We start from the raw sequence: 18,758 nt of genomic DNA, 5'->3' as shown, positions 1-18,758 counted from the left end.
CCGGGTATGACACGAAACCTTCTTTCAATTAGCAAGTTGAGTGATGTGGTAGTGCAAGTTGTTTTTTCAAGTGGTGGATATAAGATGAACAAAGGTTTTGTTGGTCTCTCCACTGTTTATTCAAATTCTCCTAAGAATTAGCCTTCTTCTATCAATAGAAATTTGCAATAAGTGGCCAATTAACAAGAATTGCTTATAGAATAAGCAATTCTTCTACTCTTCGGGCTTTGTAGGACCCAGGTGGGTGAAGCTTTGCAATATTTATGAATTTCAAACAATATATGGCAAATATTGCATATAAAAAATAACTCTCATCTTATTTGGCTAGAATACTTAAAACTTCATCCAGAATTGGATTTATTCTAGTTATATATCATTTATGCACATCTGAGAGTAAGAACCCTACTCTAATTCTACTCCTACAAACATGAAAGGTAAAGTGATTGGAATAATTTGATTTTTCTCCTAAGACATATCAAACTTGAAATAAACCAATACCCATTTTGGACTACAAAGTCAAACACAAAAAGTAATTGTTCCTTACAGACAATCCTACGCATACTAATGGGCCTCATAATTGCTAATATCTTGTATTAACAAACCCATTTATATGGTCATAAGACTCTACTTATAGATCCAAGATCATACACCCCATATTTTTGATTAAAAAAGCAGCGTTAACTAAGGTGTTGATACTTTACATAGTTTGAAACTATCAACAAAACATTTACAAATAGTCAGAGACTATCAACAACTCCACTACAATAACAAAGACCTTAGAAACCATCAACAACTCAGGCTCAACTCAAGGAGGGGTAGGGATACTCGATCCTTGACAAGGAGGGGTCTAGGGGGCGGGGAAAACTTCCCCTTCCGCTTGCGACAATCAATCATCAAGGCGATACTCTCATTGGGATCATCAAGAGAGTGGTTAAGCAATAAGGTCCCCGCTTGGGTACCAACAGTAGATTTAGGAGAGTGCATTTGCAAGGCAACAATCAGCTACTGCAAAATAGTAGGGGGTTGTTTAAGTACAACAACAAGCTGTTGCAGAGGAGTGACATCATGAGCAAAAGCAATAGGTGTAGAGTGGAGTTGCAAGTCGGAGGAATTAGGAGCCACAAAGGTTGATTCCTCATAGACAATAGTAACATTAGCAACAACATCATCAGTGGAGGGTGGCTTATCGGTCGAGTCAGTAGCATAAATAGTCAAATGATCCAGGGTGGCATCCTTCCACCAACTAGCCACCCCCTTATGATGCGAGAGGGAGCAGTGTGACGCTAAATGACTCGTGGCGAAACATTTTCTTCAGCGAAAGGGAAGGCCCTCAAAATCCAGTCATGGGTCCAAGACCTGTCCCCAACCATAAGGACCACATCCCCAGGGAGGGGTGAGGAAATATCAATACTGCCATATGATTAAAGCATTTTAGTTTTCCCCTTGAGAAAAAGAAAGAATCATACAACACAAAATCAAAATAAATGAAATGACAAATTCAGATGTCTTATATATTAAATTCATGTAACAATGAAATATACAACACAGAGACAATCTTATGACTATTTTCATACTGCAAATTGATATCATTTATCCATAAGCTAATCCTTTACAATTTAAATTTTGTACCCATGGCCCTCACAATGGTACTATTTTGTTCGACCCTTCTTTTGAATATCAAATTCTCGGAATCCCCTCCCTACGGTCATGGTATTCCTTTTATAAGTCAAGGAATAAGCTATTAGTCGTTTTACATGTGACAATTTCTCATTTACCGTTAATCCACTCTCTAGAGAAGATTCCTTAGGTCATAAAACATGCTACCCCTATTTTGTCTTGAAGCGAAACTGCTTAGCTGGTATACATGAAAGCTTTGGTGCCAAGATACAGAAAGCTTCCATGAAAGTCAACTACCTTATGAGCCATGCCACTACCGCACAGTTGTGGTTATTGATGCAGAGAATACCAGGATGAAAGATTCTCATTGTATTTCATGGTAGGGGAGAACTTTGAGAGTTATAATCAAGCAGGGATGCATGATTCCAAACTCGCATCTCCTGTGTCTTCACCCCACTTTCTCTCTACATTCCACATACTAGAAGGGAATATAACGATAAACAGAGAAATTGGAATTATTTGTAATATCCCTCTGATTACCCTTGGCACTTTTAATATCCCTATGGTATCAGTTTAGTTTTCTTCAAGACTTTTGCAAATCTTTTGCAATGTAATCCTCTTTAGTCATCTTTCCTTGTGCCAAAATTTAACCGCACCTTTTGTGCACTTCATTGTGCAGCCTCTGCAAACACAAACAAGAACACTTTCTGCAAAAATAAGTCGTGTGAAAACACACTTATCTTCCTAAGGCTCGGTGATGCAATTTATAACACAACTACCTGACTTAGGATACCAAATGCGCACAATATTATCACTTTGATTTCCTCACATACTGCAGCAATCCATGTGAGTCGTACTCTCCTGTTGTTTCTAGATATGGAATATTAGTGAAAACATAATTTCATTCTCAAAAAGTAGCCATAATTCTGACATTTGCACCTGATTCATTGGTCCTAAATTCTCTCATGTCGGCATCCATGGGCCCTTAAAGGATTTATTGGGATACTCTTAGATTTTTTTATGGCATAACTAATGGTCCTAGCATGTCATCGACCATCGAGATCCTCCGTAAAATAATAACTCTGCATTTAATTGCCAGCTCCATTGCCCTGTTCGTTCTTGTTGAACTAGCCAATTGAGAGACGACCCTTTCAGCGAGTTCCGAGTTAGCTCATACATCATTATGTGACCATAGTCTTTTGGACACATCATCGAGCACAATAAAACCCGGAGCTCAGCAAGAAACTAAGAAATACCTCATCGAGACCCAAACTGTCACTTTGAATACCGCCCAGTTACCACACGAGGAATAACTCGAGACTTGCCCAGATGCAAGAATGACTTCACCGAGCTCCCAAGTACATTGACCTTTGTACTTTCTCAGCAAGATCTCAAGACTCGGCAAAAGCTTTGAAACTACTCACCGAGCGCCCGAGCTACACAACCAGAAACCTCGTAGCCGATAAACGTTACTCGAAACTTGGCGAGATGTCTTTAATAACTTCATTGAGTCCAGAGATACCTTGTAAGACATGACCAGACTACTATATCAGATAGGACTCGGAGCCTCGACAAGATGTGCAAACCACTTCAACGTGGGTCAAGAACCTTTAAAGGTATGGACCACTTTAAGAATGACTTTTAAAACATGTGCACATAACTTATGTCCTTAGGATATCGAATGAGTGGGGCCACATACTGAGGATAAATCAAATCCTAGGGTCACTGACTGAAAAGAAATACTAGAACTTGGGGTCAGTGTTCATATGACAAGAGGCCCATGAGGTGGTACTTAAGCCCTGGGTTACTGGCACAATGAAGTCACTGGTAAAATATAAAATGAGCGCCAAATGGCCATTTGAATGTGCTTCATGACTAAGATAAAGTTTAAGACTATAAACCCGAAAACATTTTGCAGAAGCTCTTGCAAGGACAGATCAGTGTGCATGATTCTGATTTTCTCTTGAAGATTATGAGAGTGCCAATAGGTTCTATGGTGTTTGCTAAGGGTGTATGGATAGGCATTCTATATAAGTTAGATGCATGCACGATTCAATACAATAATGCTTCTATGAAATTCAAGAAGGCTTTAGACTCTTCACCCTCACCATCAGATCAAATAGCGAAGAAGAATGTTGTATTTATATCTAATGGTTGTGTTTTTTTGGTACCTAAGGTACAAATACTTTGGAGATGAAGCTCCAATAGAGAAAAAAGAGTCTACAAGCTTTGAAAAATAGGAATCTTGTTGAAGTCCTTGATCATTGTAATCTCAAGTTCAACTTTTGCAAATATTATATATATAAAAAACAAAATTGTGTTTCTTTTTGTTCTAGTTCTCACAAGTCTTATGGGGTTTTGGTATATATTCATTTTAATGTGTTTGATCCTATTTATGTGCTTTCTTTATCTAGATGTATGTACTTTGTCTCTTTCATAGATGATTATAGTAGGACATTTGTGTATTTCTTCAAAAGTAAATCTAAAGTTTTCGCTAAGTTTAAGGAATTCAAATCCTTGATTGAAAATCAAATAATAGGAAAATCAAGTGTTTGAGGATAGATAACAATGATGAGTTTTGTTCCTCAAAATTCAATAGGTTCTATAATGATCATAGGATTAATAGACACAAGACAACTCCATACACCCCACAACAAAATGGAGTTGTGGAGAGGTTGATCAAAATGCTAATGGAGAGGGTTAATAGCATGATGAGTGGTGTTGACCTTGAAAAGAAGTTTTGGGCTAAAGTAGTAGCCACTACATGTTATTTGATTAACATATCTACTTGGGCACTCCTTAAAAATACCCCTATAAAAGAATGGTTTGGTGAGAAGCCCCAATGAGACATCTTAAGAGTTTTTGGTTGTGAGGCATATGCTCATGTGCCTAGTGAAAAAAGATCAAAATTGGAGAAGGTAGTTAAGTGTATCCTCATATAACTACCCTCAAGTTGTAATATTAATAGTTCCAACAAATAAGCAAATTTGTTGGCACCATCTTATTGCATCTCAAGCCAAGGATTCATAAAGCTACCCTAAGTTATCTTCAAAATTTCACCCCCTTTTAATTCAAAATTTCACACCCTTTTAATTAAAATTTTATCCATTTATTAAATTATTATATATTCATTAAATTGTATGCTCACCTAATCCTCTATTCATATCAAATACCAATCAATCCGAGGACTGACATCCATCCACAAAAAACAAGCATTTATCCAAACAAGATGTACATTGGATTGATCGAAGACTTGAACTAATCCAAAACCACCCCAATTTTGAGGCTCTCATTGAAGACTATACTGCTCTAGTGGTGGCAGTGCACCAAAGTTAGCCTAAACTATATAAAAAAAAAGTCAAAGTTAGCCTAAACTATATTAAAAAAAAGTCATTCAAATCCATTTGAAATTCTTTAGAGTATATAACGTTTAATTATCTTTCAATAAATGTTTAAAGTGTTCAAATTCTTGTTTTTTATACAATATTTTTCTAAATTGATTTATTTAGTTCCTTGAACTTCTTTAAAGTGTTAAAATTCATAAAATATTCATAACCTTGCATCACAAACTTATATACTAAAAACTATCGCATTACTAATGAATGTTAATTTTCATCCTAATATAGTACTAAACCATTTTAATTAAGTTTTATTTATTTTATTATATTTCTAATGACATAATATTTTTCATTAAATTTTCATATGGATGAAAAGACTAATCCAACAAACGCACTCCCGGTAAGGTTTTTCTTGGATTCTCAAAATAAAATGTAAAACTAAGAGTAATTTATTTACCTATTTAATGTAAAACTAACGTCAGTTATCTAAAGAAAACTTTTCATTCCTCGGATCTGTTATCAAGATAACTGTATCCAATATTTGCTACAAGAGGCAATTCTCATCTCTCTTATTTATGCTCACACAAATCAAAATCAATGCAGAAACCCCAATAAATGCTACCACAGTTTTAATGAGAAAAAAAGAATTCAATCCAATTTGGAGAGGTTGGGATGCAAAGGCTACAACCGACCACGTAATTGATGCCATAGTATTAAATACCACCAACTGGGGCATTCGGTTTAAGGACAATATATATCAATTTTATGTAGCTCAGCATAATATGCCAAACTTGAACACATCAATCTTTGACCATAAAAAAACATTGCAGCCTTAAATAAATGTGTGAAAGGATACTACTGTTGAAGCATCGAAATGAGCATCCATCGTGATTGAAAAAGGGTTAGAAGACAAATACAAAATCACAAAGCAGAAAGATTAGTTGCCTGCAATATAAGAAGCGTAGAACACTGTTCTCTTTAAAACTTGATAGCAGAGGCAAAAGTTGCAGTAGTTTGTGCAATCTCTACAAACAAAATAAAATGAAAGTTCTCACAACTAAGAGCGACCTTTGTCTCAAGCACAATCAAACTTCTTTGCCTTAGAAATTTTAAATTATCTACATGGTAATGGCATGGTAAAGCAACCTGAATCTATGCAGTCTTATCATATCAAAAAGCACACACAAATTGCAGAAAATGAATATGTAGGAATAGATCGATCACGTAAGAATGGTGATTTAAATCATGAGCAGAAAAGCTGAACCATAGGAATTAAAATGGTATTTCAGGAAAATGTCTACTGAATATAAATACAAATAACAGAACATTTTCAACACAATTTTACACCACATCTGCAGTACAAATGTAGCATCAAAGAACAGTTCAACTAATTAAGGTTAATACTGGAGAGTTTGTCATTCTTCAGCTGCACTTGCTGCGCTTAGATCAACAGTCAGGTCCAACTCCTGCATGTAACAGTTAACAATAAGGATTCAACCTACATCTAAAAGTACAGTTGTATAGCACATTAACAGGTCTTTATAACCCTAACACGATCATTACAAATTCTTTCCATACCTTTCCAGTGATGCTACTGTACATAGCAAGCACATCCTGCACTGTTGTCTCAAAATGTGTTGTTGCATCGTAACTCTGAAACCATTATAATTTTTGTTAATTAAATTCTCTGCCAGCAACTTGTATCAATAAATGCAACTTTTAAAGGTAACAAAGTTTCTTACAGTTGATATAAAGCAATTGTCCAGAGAAGGTTCATTAACCGGCACACATCTATCATATGTGTCAAAGAACATCTCATCAACTGGTCCAAGCAAAGCTATTCCAGGTCGTAATTCTAAATCAGGCCTATCAGTTTCAGCTTCTGTTGAAACAAAAGCAATGTACTTCCCTTTGGGAGCAACATTGTGCGAATAAGAACAACAGAACACATACCTGCATTATAAAGGAAGGTAAAAAATATGTTTAAATTTCCAATGCTCGTTTTATGGCAAGATATCCATATCTATGTATCAGAACATATTTCCAAAGTATATTATTCAGTGCCATTGTACAACTGTCAATTGATTGATAATGAAAATGGAACTGCAATAAATTAGAAAAAAATGAATAATTTCTGGTCTTCAAGGTTTGTAACAACACATACATGTCAGATTTGCGTCCAATTTGCTTCTGAGGCAGAATGATCTGTACTGACTGAACATCATTGGTGTTTGGAATGGGATGACTCATAATGCAGATTGCACGAGCAACCTTTCCAACTTTCTTAACCTGTTTAAAAGGTCAATAATCAGATAATTTGTTTACAGTCAAAATGCCATTTTTGTTGAAACTCATGTCCACCTGAATTACCTTGTTCGTTAAATAAGATGGATCGCAAACTACTTTTTTGCATCTTGCAGTTTCTCCTTCAGAGGTTACACCACACACTTTACCTTCTTCATCAAACTCCACCTGGACAGATTTCATTTGCACCATACAACAAGAAATGTCGTATAGAGTTACAAATATAGGAATGTTACAATTGATATACATTATGACATCTACGTTGCATACATGGCAAACCATCCACATTTGGTAACAGATCATGAAAATTAACGAAGTACATTGATCAGAATATTCAGTTTATAGAGAACTCAATAAACTAAACAATGAAGCAATGCATCTGTGGGATTTCCCACAATGCCAATGCCAGAAGACTGGTAAATGTCCAACCACAATATGCTTGCCAAAACACGATAAGCTTTAAAGATGTAAAATATTTGAGTTTCATGTACCTTGCACTCTGGTTTGTTAAGCATATAAGTTCCACCATAAACGGCACTAAGACGTGCAAATGCCTGTAACATATAAATAAACATTTACAATCAGTTAAATTCAGCTAAGCATAAAAAATGCCACAGCACCCAATAATACAAATGAGTAACATTTTATAGTTAGTGGTTGTAAATATCTAACCTGAGGTAGTTCGCCTAACCCATATAATGGGTATATGTAAGGTGACCCTCCTTGAAAGCGTGCAAGTGACTCTGCATAAAGCTATCAAATAACAAGTTCACTATTATCAGTCTATATAAAAGGCATGTTAAAAACACCATAATACAGAATAAATTTCATTATTCTTTGCATACAATATTTGTCAATTTAGAACACATGCATTCATAGCAATGATCACTTGAAAATGACAGGTACCAATGCTAGAATATCAAAAATGCATAGGAGTTTGACCTTATACCAAGAAACCATTTAATCAAGCACAAAGTAGCAATCCAAGATAAACACACATACTAGGCAAGGATGCCACTAAGATATTTGAGCTTTTTCCTAACCTAATCCGCCTCATTTCTCCAAAATTTCAAACTATTTAAGTTATATTAACACATCATTGAAGGAATGCATTAATAAAGAAAGAAAGAGAAAACGTAGGCTCTTTTGAATCCTATGTAGAAAGGTATGCATGTTTTAGATCTTCTATTTATGCTGCTTTTATGTTTTCAGTTGGGCTGGGGTCCCATAAATAGATCCCCGCTACTTTTATTTAGAAACACATCATTGAAGTATACAATATGAAGGAAGAGCTAGTAGGTAGTTTATTTGAAGAAAAATATTAACGAAAATGATGCAAAACTTGCAAATCAATGAAAATGTCATTGCTAATAATAATATTTTTTTTTCTAAATTGGCATATAGATGCACCGTGCATTTGCTTAATTTGTGTCATCTGTAGATTCTGAAAGATTTTGAACTTGTATGCTTCCAAATTCCCACTAAGAGACTGGAGTTTGATATGGCACTCAAAAATTGTTAACAAGACAAATAGAACAGGAGTAAAAGATGACATTATATATGACATTACTTAACCTATACGATTTATTTATCCAGTCAAAACAGGATGGATTCGTGCTCATTAATCATCATAGATGATGATATACCCCTAAGACAAAACATGTTAATAACAATTGGAGAAACCTATGAATTACAAATGCAATAAAATAGTTTGAACTGCTATCACACAGATTCATAAGGATTGGATACCACATGGAAACCAGATCACAAAAGAAACATTCTGATGGGATGACTAATGTTGATATGCAAATATTTTTACCGAAATATATCATGATCCTGCAACTTCTTCACATAATATACTATGTCATACAAACCTTCACCACAATTAGCATAGCATGAAATTTTGAAGGTTATCATAGACATCTTTGCCTTCAATGCAATGCATGCTATTAAGCAAGCCTTGACATAAAACATATCCAGGCTTCTTTTATAAATTATTTCAATTCATACTTTCAAGACATAATATAAGGCAATGCTTTGACTAAAGTAAATTTCTTGAAAGCCAAAATTTAGAGAATCTCCACAAACATTCAAGCTTTACCCCTGAACTTACCTTCATTTTTTTGATAGTTTCTAATGCTGGTTCATCTAGATAGCGATCATCTCGATGAAGTGCAAGAGCATGACCAATGAAATCCACAGTATTGTCATCTAGTCCATATTTTCTGTGTATATGAAGATATACAAAAATAAATCAAACAAATTTTGATAAAGAAAGTATAATGCAAAGGATTAAATCCTGTTTGAAAACTAATTATTCAATAAGAAAACAACAAAATTCAAGGAGATATTATATCATTTCTAGATGATCACTCCATTAATATAATTAAGATTAAAAAAAAGAACTACTCAATTTGCTAAAAAGTAAAATACATTCCAATTTTTAGATATATCAAGAGTCTGAAATTGTGAAGCTAGAAGTTCGGCAGTTAGAGGTTTACTTTCAGTCTTTTTCCTGCCAAAATGTTTATATATATCACAAAACTTAAGATCCATGTTATGTTTCATGCTTAATGCAGGGAACAAATAACTTTCTCAAACACGACAGATAAAGTAAAATACAACCATTGACAGTAAGAATTGAGGATCACTGCAAGACATAGGTGAATTTCTAGTCTCCATAAATTGTTGAAAGGCACATTAACTGTCATATCAAAAGATAGGATCTAGGTATTAGTCAAATGATTGTGCATTCTATGCCAGTACATTAAGTTCGCAGAGGAGGTCAAGGGCTCAACACATTAACTGTTGAATAATATTAATTGATTACTCACTATTAGTAAATAATGTTTTACAGACTATTCATCTAAGTGTTAACCTCTGCCTCTTTTTAAGAGTCAGCAATGGGCCCATTGTTCCTCATTACACACTGAGTTGACATAACATAGCGTCAATTATCAACCTGTCTGGGAGGTAACAGCAGTGACAGTAATTAGGCAATGCAAGGTGTATAATAGATAAGTGGCAAGTCCAAATAAATAATGCCTTGATGAGTAAGAGAAGCAGAGAAAAAATGTACAATTACATAATCAGTAATTATGCTCCGAACAATTATCTCTTATTGAAATCTCAATCTTTATCATTCTAACTTACAATGGTACAACTATAAATTTTAAGATGCTGAGCATTGGAGTTTAATAAAGAGGTTTCAAAAAGACTCATGCAGGTTATCTAAAAACTCTAAATAATATGAATCCCTCCAAAAATCTCTATTGACTAATTTAATAAAATGCCAAAAAAGAAACACCTTTCTATCATTGATGCTTTGCAAAGCAATATGAAAGCTGATAACTTTCCTCAACTTTTGAGTTCATAAGTGATTGCTAGAGGTTCAATCAAGTTTCATCCAAAGATGATAAGAAGCCTATGGATAAGTAAATTAAACATTCAAACTTTTAAATTTATGAATAACACTTGTCAATTTCGCTAATTAGATCTACATTTCTCCAATAAATTGGCACATAAGACTTTTTTTTTTACATTTGATCTAAAGCTATACTTCCTTTTCATTAGATTGATATTTTAATAAGATCCATATTTCTCCAATATTTTCACATATAAAACTATTTTCATCTTTTGACATTCGATCTACGATCTAATGGTAAGATTAATCTTGGCAATCAAAACTAGAAGCCACATAACAATAAGCTGCTACGTTTCCATTAGACTAATAAACTAAATTTGCCCACCATGTTCAGAGAAAACTGTTACACATGCAAGAAAAGCTTGTGATTTCAATCCATTTACGCTAAAATGGCAGCATATCTTGGGAATAATTATATTAATCCTTCTAAATAAAATAACTTGGAATGTTAGTAAACTCAAATTCTCAATCTGTGCAAATCAATTAAGAGATCAACATACGCAATAAGTTCTCTTGCTGTTACTCTTGTCAAGTCCAGCCCCTCGTGTGTTTTTGGATCACTCTCCTCATAATCTTGAACATATATAAAGAATTTCCGTGCACGACGCTTTTCAAACAACCCCATAAGAGGAGATTTTAAAGCCTCCATGTCAGTGGCTGGAACCTTTTGTATCTGTAAAACAATATAACTAGTATTAATTTCAATAAGAAAAATTTAAACATAATAAGATTTCCCTTCAAGCCAAATTCTAAATGCAGCCAAACATCCTAACCACAATTACATGCTAATAGAATAATAAGAAAAGTTTAGAGGAAGTCTTGATTTATATCTCAAGAATGTGGTAAACATGGACATACCTTTCCCTTGTTGTATACATAGCTTCCATCTACAGCCTTAAAATATAAATATTTCGTGACATCTGTGTGAATGAGGACTCGTACCAAAGCACCATTCGCCATCATAAACTGCAAGTATAGTAGTCAGGTAGGAATGTAATATTTAAGATCCAAATTTTGCATTGGAAAGATAATAAATCTTTCTGAGATATCAACTTTGTGTTGATGCTCAAGATACTGTAATTATTTCCACAAGAAGCAACATTTTGTTTGTCATCTCATCAAATATAACAAACAGATGGTCCATGGAGAACTTCCCTACTTCTAATATGCTCATTAGAGTATGGGATAGATGGGGGAGAGATTGAGGGAACTAATTACTAGCCATAAAAAAATAGCATTCAAATTCAAATGATACATGTTAGAAAATTAAAAAGACAGAAAAAACATTTTGACCCGTAGAATAAGAAACTTTGCAAGTATGGTTAACATCATCAAAGAATTGATTATATGTCAGTGCACAAGTCATTTGGATTACTCTGAACATAGTTAGCACCATTCCATATGAACTATACAATTACATAAAAAAGACATAAGCGGTTGCTTCTTGCCTTTCACAGTCTAAGCTTAAAAGAGACTTAAATTCACTTCTAATCAAAACTAGACATTTACATATTTACATAGCAATGGCAACATCCCCTTCCTTTTCCTCACAAGCATCATCCAACCTCAGAAATCATTACAAAAATTAATGTAACTGATTCAAACGACATTGCACAGGTGCTAAAACTGAATAACGGACAAGCAAATCATTTGCTTGTGAGAAAAGCAGATACATTTCAAGAGAGAGAGTTTTAAAAATTCCAAAGTTAATATAAAGAAACTGTTTCATATAAGCTACATTTGTTGCTAAAAATCAATATTTCAAAAGAAGGACCAAAACAAGTAGGTGAAGGTAGTCTTTTAGGCCACTGCCAAGCAAGATACCAATTTGGTGTATGAGACTGCCCTTATTAAAACCCACAAGAAGATCGCATTTCCATTTATCTTGTATATTGTTCAATTGAGTGTACAACTCTGTCCCACAACGGATTTGAACATGTGAGCTCCTAAGTGTGCAAACATGCACTAAGTAAGGGAGAGTGTTGCCAGCATGGGTGTGCCTTTTTAGGTCACTTCTATTATGATGAGAGGATCATGGCTCAATTGAAGATAAGCCTTAAAATCTAAGCTGATAATCCACTACAATTTAAATATTTAAGGAAAATTGTAGAGGGACCCTTGGAAATGCCTCTACGAATCTATTAAAGCTTTTGACTTTTGAATTTAAAAAATATGTTGAGAAATGTCTGCCATTGCACATTTATAAACAGGCATTAAAACTGTCCATAATAAAGAGAGTCTAGAAAGAGACATGCACATGCACAGAGAAAAAATTGTAGGTATAAAAGATGTTTTTACCTTGGGGATCATGTCAACATTGTAGTCCCTACTCGGTCCCAGATGTGCAGGTGGCTTATCACTACCCCGAAACTTCTTCCAAAGCTTCACATTAACATGGATAAACACTAAGCTATAGAAAAATGCTTATTGAAAATCTTCCAACCAAAATACATCTTACCATGCACTCCCGTGAACAGTGATTCGTGCATGTTACATACCTGTACAAGATTAAGTGATGTAGATTCTCCCCCATAATAATCATTCCTATCCATATGCAGCACCTGAAAGTCAACAAGCTCGTGAACAACAAAAGATTTAAACAGAGGATAAAGGCTTCCAAATGATACATAGAGAATAACGATTAACTGACAAGTACCTAACATAATCAGTTTCAAAGTTGAAAGGAACTGACGAGAAGAAAATTTATAAGGTAGACAGTTTTTTACATAAAGGATTTCTTTTTAAGACAAAGCTGAAACATGATCTTTTGAAATTTCGTTTCTGAAATGTGTTGGGATCTACAGTTTTTTCATTTGGCGTAGTGTGCAACATCTACAAATTCGGTGAAATTCCCCATTTCCTACTGGTCACATCACTTCTTCTTTTGGGTCATAAAATTTGTATGGACAAAAGTCAAGAGTCATATCCCCACTTGTGGCAAATCTACATCACCCCTGAGTTTTGCTAATTAAGGAAGTTAAACTATGATTTTACCCCCTTATACCTACCTCAGTAGACCAAAGGTAAGAAGGCCTTCACAACAAATAAGATTCAAAATGCTAGAAGCTAGTGTGTAGGTCACATCTGATGAAATGTAGTTGGCTATTCTGGGTTTTATCAAACTTATGTTACCTGGTCTCTTGAAACATTATTAAGTTCATGAAATGGTCAATTTGAGCTGGCAATCACAGAAAACAGTTAAAGAAAGTTCACATTCAAGAATGCACGGTTGATGCCAACAAACATGCTAACTAGATTCATTATGGTTTCATTACATCACTAGCAGTTCAATTAAAACCTAGCTTAACATTGGCATGCAAAAAAGCTATCTAATATTTTCTAAGCTCTTTTTATTGACTCTTTATTAATTCTCTTTATGTTCTCATACATAAGTGATTTCATATGATAGCCACTTGTATTCAAAGCCTTATTATCCTTCCCCATTGAGATGAAGTTCATAAAGATGAATGAGCTAAGCTGATTGAGAGTTTCTGAGCACCTTAACGAGGACACATACTTTCCTACAGGCAGATTCCATTGGCGGGTAATTTATTTGGATCAAAACCATATTGTTCATGAAATGAACAGATAGCATTGAGAGTAAGAAGAGTAGTCAATGGAACTGGAAGCATCACTCTGTGGTTGAAAGATACTTCAACTGATTATCTCACAGTTGAATTACGAATGTCTTTTTTATAATTTTATTGATTCAACATAAATTTGTACATCCATAAATACTGGTATTTTTATGTCACTAAATGGACACGATTGATACATAACGCTTCTCTTTTTACATGACTAGGACTAATTAAAGGCAATATCATGCTAGACTGAGGAAAAATTCATCAGATCCATCAGGGAAATATTTCCAGATCAGACAAATCTCAGAAGACTGATAATATGAATCCATTATTTCCATTCTGTTTTTAGATGTCCAGTATACAAGCTACAGCATGAGAAAGAGTTTTACTAAACTAACGAAAATCATTATGACTATCAAGCTCATCTAAAACAGTTTAAAAAGACAACATTTGAAAAAACTAATAACATAAAAACATAAGTTGATTAACACCAATATTTCATATATTTAAAGTATAGCTGAAGCATGGGTGGAGACCTGGTCGCGATACCCATTATATGATCATTAAAACAATAAAAAAAGACAAAACAGAGATCTAAAAAGGACTAATAATTGAAGCCTAAATATGTGTTAATGCCTATCTTGCATGTCTGATGACACAATGGAAAGTTTAATTGTGCAAACTCTAAAAAAAAAAGTAAAAATTCAAACACAAAGCAACATAAAGTACTTGTGGGTATAATGTAAACAAGGAATTGGTTTGCATAGATCTAAGCTAAAATACACTTCGCAACAGTTTAGTCTAACAGATGAAAGTGAGACATAGGGGCATGGTGTCACTCTATGCTACAGCAAGAGCACTGAACTGAAAGGCTATGAGCCCATTTAAAATGTTACCATAAAAAGCAGCCAAATGTCTATTAAAGGCTAATAATTGGAAACCACAAATCCGATAATGTCAGTCATTTTAAGCGTCTAAAACTTATAAGCTGAAGCCAGGGAAAGGGCCTGCTGGACTGAGAGTTGAGGCACATCCAAAATATTTTAAAGAAAGGAAAATTTAATTAAATTGAAAACAACGACGGAATAATCCAATGAGCTTGGTTTAGTGGGAATGACGGAGAACAATCAGAAAGAAGTTTCAACCCCACCGAGGCTACCTCCCTGCATTCACACCCCGATCAGCGCCTCTTTGATAAGGGTAAACATTTGTCAGAACCAAGTGCCACCATTGGGTGAATTGAATGAAGTAGTTTTCCCTAAATACAAAAAATGGAGATCTAAGCTCGATTAGAGATGGGGGTTTATGGAATTGTCTTTGACACTCAAGAAGACTTCAGCTGGAGAAGCTGCCAGGATTAGTCTCATCTCGATCAAACGAAACCAAGACACGGAAAAATGATTGTCTAAATCACAACTATGATACCATACATCCATTTTAGGCCGATGCTTTTACATGTCAGGATCCTATTAGCGGCAGCTAGGGCAAAGTCTAAAAAGAATTATAAAACCCATCGATTATATTTTTTTTAAACCAGAGAATCTCCTATACAAGAATGATAATAGAAACCAAAAAATTCATCCATGGTTATTTTTACAAATAAAAGGCTAGAATTGAAACCCTAAGCTCGTAAGATGGTATCTGTTGTCATGAAATCTAGATTTTTTCTACGATTCCTTTTAGATCATGAAAATCTGAATTGTATTGAAATAGGAGCATACCTTGAGCCCGTCGACAGACAGAAGGCCGCTGATTATGCATTCTTTGAGGCCAGTGCCCAGCACAATCACATCATACTCCTCATCCATGGTTAATTTGCACAGGTGAATCGACCAGGAAAAATAAAACAGCCAAATGGGTCGTTTGAGATTTTTAATAAATGGCGATTTGGATTAATTAAGGATGTTGTACGCACACAGGTACTAGGGTAAACGAAACTGAGTGGAGCGTGTAAATGGGTAGCGTCAAAGCTGACTGGTACTATTTTAGAAAAACATTGCCGTAATAGAGGAAAATGGAGCGACTCCGAAATAGATGCAAAACTGGTTATCTAAGTGAGTTGTATGCCTACGCGTAGTATTGAGTTGTATATATTCTTACCCCATGTCCCATGTTCCTGTTTATGAACATTTTTTAAGTCGTTGAGTGTTCTTATGTGAAATTCTAATTAGAATAAAAAGATAAAATGGAATCTTGGAGTAGCACCTGTTTACAAATTAAAAATAAAGTTTTGAAAAAATAAGGTTAAAATATATTTAAAAAATGATATGTGGTTTTATTTGTCTACAAGTTTGCTTACAAATTTTATTTGCAACAAATATTACTAATAATTTCTTTATAAAATGATTAAAAGGATTGTATAAAAATAAGCAACCATTTTACAATCTATGAGGTCACGGGCTCCATAAATTGCTCCTCAAAAAGTTGAGCAAGATATTGCTAGCTAAAATAAGTTAAGGAGCTCCATGGGGACCTCCTTTATTTCATCTTGAAAAATGGGAATTGTTGGGATAAACAATCCATATAATTATCATTTATTATTTATATATGTTATTATTAGTTCAGCCAAAGGTAGGATACTATTGCATTCATTGATTTTTTTTTAATTAGTTCAATTAATCAGAACAAAGAATTAAATTTTTTAAACAAAAAATCTATAGTCTAAGTTTAATTTTTATTTTAAAAAAATTATTCCTACCTATTTTTTTTCTTCTTATTGCTTTTAGTAAGTAGAAAATATAACTTAAAAAAAAATAATAATTCAAATTATAAACAAAGCTTGGAAAAGGATACCCAACCAGATACCACACATGAAAACGATGGCTTAGAGCCATCACCCATTAGTCCCCTTATATTAGATACAATGGAAACATAGGAGGAGTATGCCAAGAGGATCACAAAGGAGAATACAATCATTTTGGAGTATGTGGGCAATGAAACAGTTAATGACTTGACTAACTCCTTTATAAATGAAGTGGCGGATGATGAGGAACTTGCATATCAGAGAAGACTACTAATGTCAGATCTCTTGGAAGGAAAAATTACAAAGGCTAAAATTCTAGAAGTAGAGGCTTCTATGGATAAAGAAGAAGAGGAGTTGGGATTAGCTAAAACACTGAACAATATTGAATCCCCAGATTGTGCAAGAGAGGTAAAAAGAAGAGGAAGGAAATCAATATCAGAACCCATCCCCAGATTGTGCAAGAGAGGTAAAAAGAAGAGGAAGGAAATCAATATCAGAACTCATTAATAGAGCAGGCAAGGTTGAGGGCCAAACTACATTAACAAATCTCTTTTATGCAAGGAAGGGGAAGGTCCTTCCCAAGGAGAAATGAAGCTCTTTACATGGAATGTTAGGGGCTTGAATGCCCCTAACAAGCAGCGTATTTTAAAACACTGCATAACTAAATTTAACCCAAATATAATTATGATACACGATTCCAAATTAAGTAAAGATGAGTTAGAAATATTTGACAAAAAATTGGGAATAAGGAGAATGGAAGGCTTCCCTACCATGGGGGCATCGGGAGGAATAGTAGTAATATGGGACCCCAAGATAGTGGTATTTAACCTACTTTATAAGTCCCCTAATTGGATGTGTGGTAGGGTCAATAATATTAAGAGCAATATAAATTTTGTCTTGTTTAATATCTACGGACCTATTCAGTAAAGACAAAAAGAAAACATGGGATGAGATAGAACAATTTCTTACCTCTGTCCCAGATCAGATATGTATCATTGGAGGTGACTTCAACGCCATTGTTGACCCATCAGAAAAATGGGAGGGCATAAAAAAAGTCAACCAGGCCACCATTGATCTCAGAGAATGGATATTCAATTGTAACCTCATGGAGGTTAAAATAGAAACAAACTCTTTCACATGGAACAACAGAAGGAAAGGATTCCGTAACATTGCAGAAAAGTTGGATAGTTTTTTCATGTGAGGAAATTTGGCCAACGTCTCAAACACCTTTGAAGCAAAAATCCTTCCTCTCTCAGGTTCAGACCATTTCTCGGTCTAGCTTTCTATCTCTGAAACCATTCCCTCTACTAAAATCCCTTTTAGATTTGAATTAATGTGGTTGAGAGATGAAAACATCTTAAAATTAATAGAAAAATGGTGGACGGAATTTGGAGTGATAGGCTCTAAACCTTTCAAATTAGTCACTAAATTAAAAACAGTAAAACCAAATCTAATAGCCTGGAACAAAAATCAGTTTGGCAATCTCTTTAAAAAAAATAGAAATAGTGGAAGCTCTAAAAGGAGTAAATGAAGAGGTCATTAGATTGGGTATGGACAATAATCTCTACGTGAAGGAGAAATCCTTATTAATAGAATATGAGGAAACTATGGCCAGAGAAGAAATATTTTGGAAATAAAAGTCTAGAGAAAATTGGTTGGAGTCTGCAGATAAAAACACCAAGTTCTTCCATAACAACACAAAGCAGAGGAGACTAGTTAATAGAATTGCTAAAATCAAAACCAAGTCTGGG

The 18,758-nt window shown here is 34.4% G+C and overlaps 1 protein-coding gene across 1 annotated transcript; it reads right to left on the bottom strand.

Annotated features, from left to right (window-relative positions):
- Window positions 1-6,201: 6,201 nt before the first annotated feature.
- LOC131060081 (guanosine nucleotide diphosphate dissociation inhibitor 1) lies at window positions 6,202-16,386 on the bottom strand. The gene is made up of 13 exons (XM_057993181.2): window positions 15,986-16,386; window positions 13,182-13,244; window positions 12,982-13,065; window positions 11,542-11,649; window positions 11,184-11,356; window positions 9,373-9,484; window positions 7,932-8,012; window positions 7,751-7,813; window positions 7,326-7,427; window positions 7,120-7,244; window positions 6,698-6,908; window positions 6,534-6,608; window positions 6,202-6,421 (listed from the first exon to the last, which is right to left on the bottom strand). The coding sequence occupies exons 1-13, from the start codon at window positions 16,070-16,072 to the stop codon at window positions 6,371-6,373; spliced, it is 1,335 nt and encodes a 444-aa protein (XP_057849164.1). The 5' UTR covers window positions 16,073-16,386; the 3' UTR covers window positions 6,202-6,370.
- Between the last annotated feature and the right edge of the window lie 2,372 nt (window positions 16,387-18,758).

This window comes from Cryptomeria japonica, chromosome 1 (genome assembly GCF_030272615.1).
Source record: "Cryptomeria japonica chromosome 1, Sugi_1.0, whole genome shotgun sequence".
Lineage (NCBI taxonomy): Eukaryota > Viridiplantae > Streptophyta > Pinopsida > Cupressales > Cupressaceae > Cryptomeria > Cryptomeria japonica.
Note: the sequence above shows the minus strand (reverse complement) of the source record. Positions and strands in the feature narration are given on the sequence as shown.